At 44.8% G+C, this 11,295-nt stretch overlaps 1 protein-coding gene across 1 annotated transcript; it reads left to right on the top strand.

The window, feature by feature from the left end:
• Nucleotides 1-3,457: 3,457 nt before the first annotated feature.
• Nucleotides 3,458-8,325, top strand: LOC113406334 (nyctalopin-like). Its single transcript, XM_026650559.1, has 2 exons — nucleotides 3,458-3,479; nucleotides 6,926-8,325. The coding sequence occupies exons 1-2, from the start codon at nucleotides 3,458-3,460 to the stop codon at nucleotides 8,323-8,325; spliced, it is 1,422 nt and encodes a 473-aa protein (XP_026506344.1).
• The last annotated feature ends 2,970 nt before the right edge of the window (nucleotides 8,326-11,295 follow it).

Here is an 11,295-nt window from a genome sequence, read left to right on the forward strand (position 1 = left end):
GGGGCTCGGCTCTCCCCCCCGGCGGCCGGGGGGAGGGCGGCCAGAGCACCGGGGGGAGGGCGGCGAGCCCTGCTGTGGCCCCGCTCTCCCCGGTGGCCGGAGCGCCGCGCCGCCGCCCCCCTCCAGGTGCCGACCCAAGCACCAGCTTGGGTGCCTGGTGCCTGGAGCCGGCCCTGGACAACACGCTCTGTTCAGAGGCCCCTGAGTTTTGTTATTCATAGAAATGTAACTGAATGTTAACCATAGTATACACACAGGCCTGTGGAGTTCGTGGGACTAGTAGCTCCCCAGTCCCAGTAAACCTGGGGATTTTGTCCCATAGGGGGAAAAAAATCAAACTTGGCAAGTGGGGATTTGTTACATGGGCTTCTGTAGTGGTGGCTGTGCCAGCTTATCAAATCTCACTGGGGCCGTCCGTCCATATAGTGCAAGACCAAGGCAGCTGTGGGAGTTTCAGAGGTTCTTTTGGTGCCCCTTTCTGAGTGGCCAGGCCATTCAAACTCCTCTAAACCAGCTGAGTAGCAGGAGCTCTTGTGACATCACCAACTCAGCTCTTAAGAGATTCCCCAGCCACAGAAAAGTGGGGGGAAATGTTCAAAACCGAGGGTAGAAAATACTTGTACATTTTGTTTTTAATTAAAACATTAAAAAATTAGATTGTCTCTGAAAGTCTTGTCAAAAATTGGTTGGTTTGCTTCAAGAGAGCATGTACTCTTCTCCTTTGAGGCTGACATTTTCATACCAACCGATTTGCAAACCAAGCCACATCCACAACCTCTGCACACACCCTACACCTGAGTTGAATACAACCAGAGCTGTATTCCTGTGTGTTTAGACCAAGTTGCAGCTGGGTTGTTTCATTCTGTGCCTAATCTCTGGGGAGTAGAAGAACATGGTTATCACTTTTGGTGGCATCCTGGTTGGTTTCACCAGGACTTGATCCCCTTAATCATCTCACTCCTCTGTCCACACAGCTGGCCAAAGGCTTCAGTAACTCACCCCGCACCGCAGAAAGTCATATATCAAATTGTAACTGACCCCTTCACCCTCCAGGGATCTCAGTGTCATGAGACACAGCACCCTTATGGATCTCATATATGCCAGCTAGGAGACAAACAGGATAGCTGCTTCAGCTTCAAGTGTTAGGCCCAATACACAGTATTGCCAACTCCAGGTGTTCAGACATCATGAGTCAGGCCCTAAAATATCATGAGATTGTCTTAGCAACCCCAAGGTTTTAAAAAATAATAAAAGGTGGGTTCTTTTTACTTGCCTTCTGGTTTGGGGCCGTTAGTGGCCGTTTTCAAGCTTTTCTCCAGACCCATGGGTTCGAGACCCTTCTCTTTAAAACGAAAGCTGAGGTTCTCCCATATTCATGTTACTTCAGGATCTCAGGTTTTAAGAAAAGCACCAACTATGGGGAGAGCTGGCACCACTGGTAGGCCCTGCCACAATGTGTACAGCAATTGTGGATGCTGAACACCTGAAAATGTCGCTCGGCGCTCTTTTCAAAATCTGGACCCAAAAGGTTTTCACTCACCTAGTCTCACTGGCCAGCAGCGTATGGGGGTGTTTGTCTGCTCCCTGCCAACCCACGATGCTCAGGGTTGCCTCCTGCTCAGCAGATTCATCACAAGATGGATGGACACGTCATTTCCTTCTTCAGCATCACCCGCAAGAGAGCTCCCTGCAGTGCCCCGAGTTCCGACCGAGTTAGGCTAAGATCAGTTTGCTAGCTCTGTGTTGTGTGGATTAAAATATCCAGCAATTTTTAATTAACTTTTTGATGCAGGAATTTCCTACCATGATGTTCAAAATGCTACTGTGGGCTCCTCTAAGCTTGAGGGGGGCCATCAAAATGAAAAGAAAAAAATTACACAGGAGTTGCTTGAGTATGATTGACGCAACATGCGTTAAGGGACAGGTTACCATTTCAATCTTTCAGTTGCCCTGATATATAGAGGAACCAAACTCAGATTAACTGGCTCCAGTTGCAGTTCATTTATTGAAAGAGTGAAATTAATTCACCGGAAAAGAAGGCAAAGGGTTTTTCCCCCCGCCCCCCCAGGCATTGTTAGCGAGTGATTCCAGCCTCTCTCATTTTATTCTAACACACCCTAAAGAAACCATCATTATTCTGTCAAAAGAGGCTTTAAATATTGCCTCACGTCCTGCACGTGACATTATTGCAACGTACAGATCCTGTCCTGGCAATTCCACACACAGACATCAGCCTGGCAAGCAGAACACACTCTTAGACGGAATGGGCTGTTTTCTCCCCGGAGTAATATATACTGTGCATCTCCCCCGGGTCCTCTTTCCTTCTCCTCCAGGTTTCATTGGAGCCTTTGTTATCAGAGCAAAATATACATGAGGCTTGAATCAGATTCTCATTCATGCCTATGTAATTTAGAGGCAACTTCCATTCAGGTCAGTGGAGCTGTACTTTTGAACAAGTGATGAGAAATCAGAACTGGGCCCGTGGTTTGGACTAGAGCATATCACTGAGTGTGGGAGGCTTTTAAGCTGAGGGTGCTGTGTTGGTCTGGTTAGTTCAGCCGTCACTATTTCGATTAGCTGAAATCATAAGCCTGTGCTTGCCCCAAAATATAATTACATTCCCCCCCTGCCCTGTTATGTAACAGGCACCAGCGTAATGGCTTTGTTTTAGATTCCTAGTAATGCTGTTTTGATGGCAGAGAGCCAGTTCTAGGCTGATTTTTTGTGGGATGGTGGTGGGGAGAATGCAGCAGATTGGTTTGTCAGCAATCTGTGTTTTGCTTTGGAGTTTTAAAGGACAGACACATTCTTCCAGCTCCACTAATCCTCCTCTGATACAGAGGATTTTCCTGCCATTAAATGATAGCTTTGGAGGGGAAAAAATGCCAACTCGTCAGAGATGGACCAGTAGAACTAATGGCAGGGTCCAGAGAAGGATGGAGGATGAAGCCATTGCTCTGTTAGGTAAGTGATGTAACTATGAATAAATGAGTTATTTTATTATGGGTTCATTGTGGCAGTTCATTGCTGGTTCAATAACGCTGCTGTGTAAAAGCATCTGTAGATTTGATTACGTGATCAGTCTCTAGCAGCCTAATGATTTTTCCTTATTCTCATCCATCTAGGCACATTTCAGTGGTTCACCACTTGGTCAACCCTTGCTGAAAAGCCTTGTGAAGAATAGTACAAAACTGAAGCGTGCACTGAAAAGGTCAGTGGCAAAAATAAATAAAAGGAAGAAATCAGTGCGATGGTTTGAAGCTTAGGGGAGAGAGTCAGTTTAGAAAAACCTCTCCCTATGGATTTCACTCTTCCTTTCTAGACACAGACACTATAATGGGATGATGATATGTGTAAATGCCAATGGACTGAAACTGTCTCGGCTCCTTCCATCTACTTTTAGATCACAGAAGTTTACTTGCCAGACCTGAAATGCCACAAGTGAATAATCAAGGGGATGTTTGTCATCATTTTAAATGGTGAGTAGTATTTTTATTCTGTGAAAGCCAATCAGTTTCTAGGATTAGACCAATCGCTTTGAATGTTTTAGGCTAACTCTATATCATTTCAAACATTGTCTGCTTGTGCTGCTGAAAACCCAATGCAGATATCTTGTAGGTCTTCTCATTCATTTGTGCAAATATTGAAGTCATTTTAAAAAATGCAGCAGTTAAATTGAAATGAGGGGAAAAAAATAATCCCCCCCCCAATCACAGAGCCATTTTGGTGATATTCTGAAACTGACAATATTTTTTCATTCTTTTATATTACACATATTTAATTAAACCAACATTACCACAAATTCTCTGTCCGAGTTGACAGGTGGTAAAAGTTCCAGCCAGTATAGCTGCCTGAACTATACCAAACATAGCCCAAGGAGCAAATGTGTTTTTTTGGGGGAAAAAAAAGTTTTGAACAAACAGAGTTTTTCTGTTTCTAGCTGCGATTTTAAACACATTCATCATTTTTTTAATGATTTGTATAATGGCAGCATAAATGTGTCAGTACTTTGAATACGGATCTGCTGTCAAAAGAGACTAGAAATGGGATCAAGGTGCAAATTCAGAATGGCAAGTAGGTTTGGATTTTGAACCCTCAGAATTTGGGGGGTGTTCAGATGAAGGATTTTAGCAGGACCTTAACTTAAAAAATAAGGGGGAAAATACTGCAAATCTTCTGATACTGAGGGGTTCTGAGCTTTTCTTTCTTTCCTTCTTTTTTTTTTTTGCTTGGAGGACATTGTCTTCTAAGGCTGGATTGTCCCCAATAATGGATTCAATATTTTATACAGACTAGAGAGATTTATTTGTAAATAGACAACCCATGATCATAATGGTCCCTTCTGACCTTAAAGTCTATGAGTCTATGAGGTTTTTGTGTTGTGAAAATCTGCTAGCGGTAGATCCACATTCAGCAGAGCAACAAAAAAAAATTGCTTGCAACTAGAATCTCATCAGACTAGGAAGTGACTTGGCTTGACCTGAACTCAGATGTTTTCTTCAGCAAGTCAAGGGATTAGAGAGCAAATTGGGAGTCAGGAGAGCTGGGTTCTGTACTGAACTTGGCCACTGACTCATTGCATGATTTTGGGCATGTCACTTAGTCTTTCTCTGCCTCGGTTTACACATCTTTGTATAGAAATAATTAATTTAAAATGGCTGCTGTGTAACTGTGACTGAAATTTGTAAATCCTCCATCAGCCTTTATGATGACTCGCATAGGAAAGTTTTCACTAGGTTTGGGCTTTTTTCCCTCTTCATAATTTACAAAAAGAGTCTGAAAAGTGTTTTTTAAACAATATTATGCTTGTTTTTTACCTTGGAATTATCAGGAAAGTCAAATCAGGTCTTCTCTTGTTTCGCTGGAGGAGCTGTAATGGAAGGGATTTGGGTGCTGAATTAGGAAAGGATTTCTTTTATCTAAAATGTTAATTAGTTATTGCAGTTAAATGCGTGTTAAGAAAAAAAAAAGAATTTTAAACAATCTGAATAAAATCCCTCCCCCCTTTCAATTGTTCTGCATTCATTGACTTGATTCTTGTAGTGTCACCATTTTTCTAGCTCTCCAGTCACCACACAGCCTCCAGGGTAATTTCTAAAGTAAAAAACAATCCGATTTTTTGGGGGTGAGGGGTGGAACGGGGGGGAGATGCACTCTGCTCCCATGTTCAGGCCTTCTTTATACAACATAAGGCTCCAATCCTCCAGAGACCCATGTGGGCAGACCCCTATGCTTTCATGAAATCCCATTGACTTTAAAGGGTTCTGTCAGGCAGTTTGCTTTGCAGGATCGGGCCAGCCTAAAGGAGGATAAAAAAAGGCACAAACCCAATTTTAAAAAAATTCTGCATAGGTCACCTTGAAAAGGGATGGAAATGCTCAGAACACCCAGAAAAGCTTCAAACAACAATTTGATTTGTATATGAAAGCCAAAGAGGCTAGTCACATAGAAGATGAAGAACTGCTGAAGCTTAACCTTTTATAGCAAAATCACCACAAACAAGTGGTTGCACCATTAGTCCCCGGGGAGAGCAAATCTGGCCAGGCACCATTTAGTGTTGCAGCTTGCCTTTGAGGAAGGGGTGGTCTCACCAGTGAATGCCCCTTCTGCTACTCAAGGGCCCAGCGTGAAACTCATGAGGCTGGCAGTGCTGTGAGAGAGTTTGTTAGCAATGAGGAGGACACCTGGTTATTTTTTTTAAAAAGTAGCAGTGATATGAGAACTGATAAACTGCAACCGAAAAATCACTCCGCAGGTGCCGCCCTGCCAATGACAATGGCAAGAGCTTGCGGATGCTCTTTTTCATTCCAGTTGAACAGGAGGTGGGACACACCTTAGGAGAGCAAATACAAAATGAAATCTGTTTTCAGTTCTCTCCCTAAAGATTGTATTTCTCAGACTTCCAGCTGTGTAGGCTTTCCCTTCACACACAGCCCCATGTGTCACTGCTTACACCGCCTCAGGTTCCTGCTCCTCTTGTTTGAGTGGAACCAGGGAGTTTTCATCTTCCCCATCACTGTACATCCATTTGCTTGATCCTAACTACACAGCCAGAAAGCCATGGCAGCCACACATTTGCAAGGCAGCCAGGGTGTTAGGAAATAGTAACCAATGGGTAGAGTAAAGCAGGTGCATTACTGGAGGCTCAGAGCATCACCTTTACTATGGAATGTCCAGACTGAGGAAAAAAGTGTTTCAAGGATATTTCTGAACCTCCCTTTCCCTCATGCTTCTCCACCAAATCCAGAGCAGGAATGGCTTTTGAAATACTACACTTTACTTTTAACTGCTAATAGTTCTCCTTATTCTAAAGCACCTACCCAGGCCACTAGTGGAATAAATATCAAAACGAATGGGCTTATCACAGGAAAAAGAGGCAAAACCCATAGACATTGCAATGCCTCAGACAACTAAGCACTCCTCCTGCTAGCTGGCAAACCTGCTTGCAATGCTCCCAAACAAACAAGCCAATCCTCCGCCCAGCTGATAGACCTGCCAACCCCCAGAGCATCCCAGGCTCAGTCCCAGTGGGAGGACCTGCACATTAATTATGGTGATACTGAGAAAGAAGTGACAGAAGGTGGAAACATTCCTAAAAGAATTTAGTAGAGATAAATTCAACAGGATTATATAGGAACTGACAGAATTTGAGAGAGATTAAATCCATTCTAGAATTCCACAGGAGGGTTTCAAAACCCTAGGGTAAAATAACCCTTCTCGAGTGAATTCTGTAGGATTCTTCCATGAGAGTTCCTGGTTCTCCTTTAGTGAAACAGGATTTTAATGGGTCATTGTTAGCAATCTGGCTAGATCTGTGGCATAAATAAGTCTTTTGGTCATGACTAACATTTACTAACTGCTCCTGTTTTTCTCTCTCTCCTCCCCCTCATTATCTGTGTGGCAATTGTACTGTTCCCACCACCAGTCATTCTATGTATCCCCCACATCCATGCTGTGTGGGCCTGTGTACGTTCCTGCCCTGCCAACTGCGTGTGCACGCAGGAGCGGAGCTGTTCCATCCTGTGTGACCGTGCCGGCCTTCTGCAGATCCCCAGCGACTTCCCCTGTGAAGCCTCTTCTATCAACCTGGATAAAAACAGTATTAAATTCGTCTCAGAGAGGGCCTTTGGGACCCTGCCTTCCCTCAAATCTCTCTCACTCCAGCACAACAACATCTCCTTCATCACTCCCGGGGCTTTCAAAGGGCTGCCCAGGTTGACTGAGCTTAAAATGGCTCACAATGAATACATCCGCTATCTGCACACTCGCACTTTCACTGCCCTCAAAAGGCTTGTCAGACTAGACCTAGCTGACTGCAACCTTTTCAACATCCCAGACAGGATTTTCATAGAGCTCCCTGCCCTTCAGGAGCTCTTCTGCTTCCAGAACAATTTCCGAAGGATCCCCGGAGCCATACGAGGCATGGAGAATTTGACCCATGTTTACTTGGAGCGAAACAAGATAGAAGCTGTAGCCTATAATTCTCTGCAGGGCCTGACCAGGCTGAAGTATCTTAACCTCCAAGACAACAGAATAAATGTCATTCATGACCGAGCCTTTCAAGATTGTCAGAAAATGGAGTATCTCTACCTGAATGACAACTTACTCAGTGACCTCCCAGAAAACTCCTTTGACGGGCTGAGGCACCTGAAAATGCTCAATCTTGGTGGGAACTTTCTCAGGAACGTGTCCAACACCTGGTTCCGGGACCTGGTTGAACTGGAGGTTCTGTACTTGGACCGAAACAGGGTCAACTACATTGAAGAAGGGGCGTTTGAAAACCTAACAAGCCTGGTCTCTTTGCATTTGAACAGTAACAACCTAACTACCCTGCCTTTTTCTGTCTTCCAGCCAGTCTATTTCCTGGGAAGGCTCTATCTTTTTCGGAACCCCTGGGAGTGTGACTGCAGGCTCGAATGGCTGAAAGAGTGGATGGAGAATTACAGACTTGTCAGGGATATTCCTTGTGTCTCCCCCTCCTCAGTAGCCGGTATTGACTTAGCGGATGTGCTGTTTGACAGATCACCTGAAGGTTATTGTCTTGACCCAGTGGAGTTAAACATCACGTCCTACAGCCCAACCCCGACTGAAGAGCCTCACTCCACCACAGAGAGCAAGTTCAGCAGCCTTATCTCCAAGCTCCTGCTCCAGGAGGGCCTTCCCGAGGAGGTGGCAAACACCACTGAAGCATTAACCAACACCACCCTGTTGGACAGGCTAGGTGATGAGGTTTCCTCAGGGGTGGGGGAATACGCCATCTCCTGCTCTTTCCACCTCCTGGCACTCATTACAGCTCAAGCAGTGATGGTTCTGCAGGGTAAATAACCCAAGGGCTGCCTCCAGCACGTGGCTGTGTAAGAACTGAGTTTCTGTGGAATGTAGTCATTAGAGAGGAGCTGATGCTGCGGAGTTCAGATGTTGATCTGGCTCCGAATTTCCCGGCAATACAGGGGGTGTTTGGGTCCGGGAGTTTGGATTGGACCCATCTTTGGAAGGAACTAATCGCTCGGAGGCAGGGATTTTATCTTTTTGGGGTTTGTGAAACCCCTGCATTGACAGAGCATTATGAGACAGCAGCAATAATAAGGAGTTTGAGCAAACAATTGTCTCTGGGACAGCAGCTTTCCTCTGCTAGACGTGAACTGAAAGGGCTCCTTACTGAAGACAGCACTGCAGCATTTATTCATTTAGGGCCAATCCTGATTCTCTGGAAGTCTCTGGAAAAACTCCCATTGATTTTCATGGGCGCAGGGATTGGGCTCTAAAATATGAGCCTCACCCATAGAGCCTGAGACACAATGAACCTGAGCTTCTGCTCCTGGTGTTTTATGCTGATATAACTCCATTTACTTCAGTGGAGTTACTTCTGATTTACACCAAGGCGGGAGGAGAATCAGATCTATTATATTCGACATGCACGCCTGCTGCACTATGCAGTGTGCACAATGCCAAGAGGAGGGGGGAAATGTGAGCAGGTCGGTAGCCCTGTGCTAAGGTCTGTGGCATATCAGTTACATTGGAAATTGCATTTAGGAAGAGCAAGCCATTTTGACTGTGCCTAAATTTTTCTCATTCTCCCACCGCTGCTCTAACAGAGTGTTTCTCAATGACCAGTGCCAGTCCCTGCGATCGCCCTGACACAGTTTAGGAAGGCAGCAAGCCGGTTCCTGGTATCAAAAAGGGTTGAGAAACCCGTCTAGCATCCGTACAGCTTCAGTGGTGCTAGGAAGAGTGAGCGCGCTCATGTAGCGAGGGCAGCAATGCTTTTACTTGTTATCTAACCCTCCTCAGAGCAGATTTAGATGACAGTGGCAAACCCACCAGTGGCCTGTCTATATTAGCCCTCCCACCTAGTACTAGTGGAGCTGTGCTGGTGATAGACCAACAGTGGGGCACCTGAAGAAATATGGGTTTAGAGCAGGCTTCCCTGACCTGGTAATTTCTTTGGGGCCTGTATGTGGGTATACAAACACAAACCAACCCCCCCACTTGCTGGGGAGGAAAAAACTAAAAGGAAAATAGACAAGAGACTTTGAGGAATAAATAGCTGAATGATGGTGGCTAATTCACCACACAAAGGCTAATTTTAGCAGTTTCTCTGTGTTTGAATCTGTGACTGGCTATTGCCGGGAAGAACTGGGGAAACAAAGTTTTAAAAAGGGCTTAAAAATATGACTGATTCGGCATGTAAGTCACACAGGCCAACCACAGTAGCTTCTACTAGGCCATTATTTAACATGGCAGGAGTTGTTAGTGGTTGTGTCCTCAAGGAATGTGACCAGTCACCATTCCGAGTTAAACAATTCCACTCCTCGTTTCTGCCGAGCCCCTCACAACAGAAAGGAGGCAGCAATGGATGTGGTTTAATTAGGCCACAATTTTATTCACTTAAAATATAGTAAATTGTATAGTGCAGGTCACCATCCTTTCCTTAATCATTTCAAAATAATCTCCCACCCAGTCCCAGCTATCCCAGTGCTGCATCTCCTTGTATAAGGTAAAAGAGGACTCAGCGAAGTGGGGTTGGTTCCCTGCTGTTCCAGATACAGGAGCCCAGTACTGTCCTTCCTCAGCTCCCTTAAAGAGAGCTAGAGAAAAGAAGGGTCGGGGTGGGAGGGTCGGGGGTCAGCTCTCTGCTGTACCAGACATAGGAGCTCCAACCCCCCAACCCCTTCCTCAGAATCCTTAAGGGGTGCTTGCTTTCTTCCGATCTTTTTTCAATCTGTTTTAGCGGGTGACTGTACTCTTCCATAACGCGTATGTGCACTGGACACCTGACACAAGTTTTACCTATTCAAGGGCAATATTATGACAACCCCCCTACCCCATCATACTGGGTCCCAGACCTGTGGTGGGAAAGGTGAAAAAAAACACCCTGCCTTGGCCACTCTGGCAGTGAGGGAAAGATTCCTGCCCAGCCCCCAGTGAAAAAAGGGGACTAGCATTATGCCCACAACTGGTCATGAGGAAACCCAGTCCTTTGCAAGTTTCATGGGAGGGGAGATGGGAGAAATCATGGCCATTCAGCTTATGCAAAATGACTGTTCAGCTCATGAACTTGCAGGCCAGTTGGTTTCTAAAAGCAGAAGGATCCTCCTCCTCAGTAAAGTGTACCAGCCAAAACAGGGGTCTCTCGTGGCTTAATCATAAACTCTATCGGGTTCTGGTATTATTTACCCCACCTTTTCAAAGAAAAACAACTGCACAACAATTAACAGCCAGCAATTTCTGGTGCAGTGGTAAATATTCCCAAATTAAATCATGTTAGTGGAGGTAAACTCCTGATCGGTCTGTAGTTGTATTAAATGTTTTCCCAGTGAGCATGCCAGATGGTTTCATAAATGCCTGTTTGACCTGTTTGGTGCATTAAATTCAATGACTTTGGCTTTCCAGGCTATTTATGAATGCATTAATCTTCTTAAATGCTAAATTCATCTGTGGATTATAAATGGTTGTTTTTCAAAACCGTACCAGCCAAATGCTGTAGATTAAGTTGAAGATTTCTTTAGGGGAGCATTATTTCACCAAGTCAGTGAAGGTTTATCAATAGAAATTTGACACAAGTTGCTAGTGCATTGGGCACAGTCGTTATTTTTCATTTCCTACAGATAGATATTTGTTGTATGAACTGAATATTTTTATTTTCTGCTCCAAGATACACAAAAACTGAAGGGCATCTTATTGTGCAATTGTTACAGGGAAGCAGAATGTGGATTTCAAGTTAACTCTTGCTTCAAAGGTCTTTCTTTTTAATTCCGAAGAGGCCGGTTCAGCTCTGAAATTGAATCAACTCAA

Source organism: Terrapene carolina, unplaced genomic scaffold (genome assembly GCF_002925995.2).
Source record: "Terrapene carolina triunguis isolate 2854851 unplaced genomic scaffold, T_m_triunguis-2.0 Scaffold26, whole genome shotgun sequence".
Classification (NCBI taxonomy): Eukaryota; Metazoa; Chordata; order Testudines; family Emydidae; genus Terrapene; species Terrapene triunguis.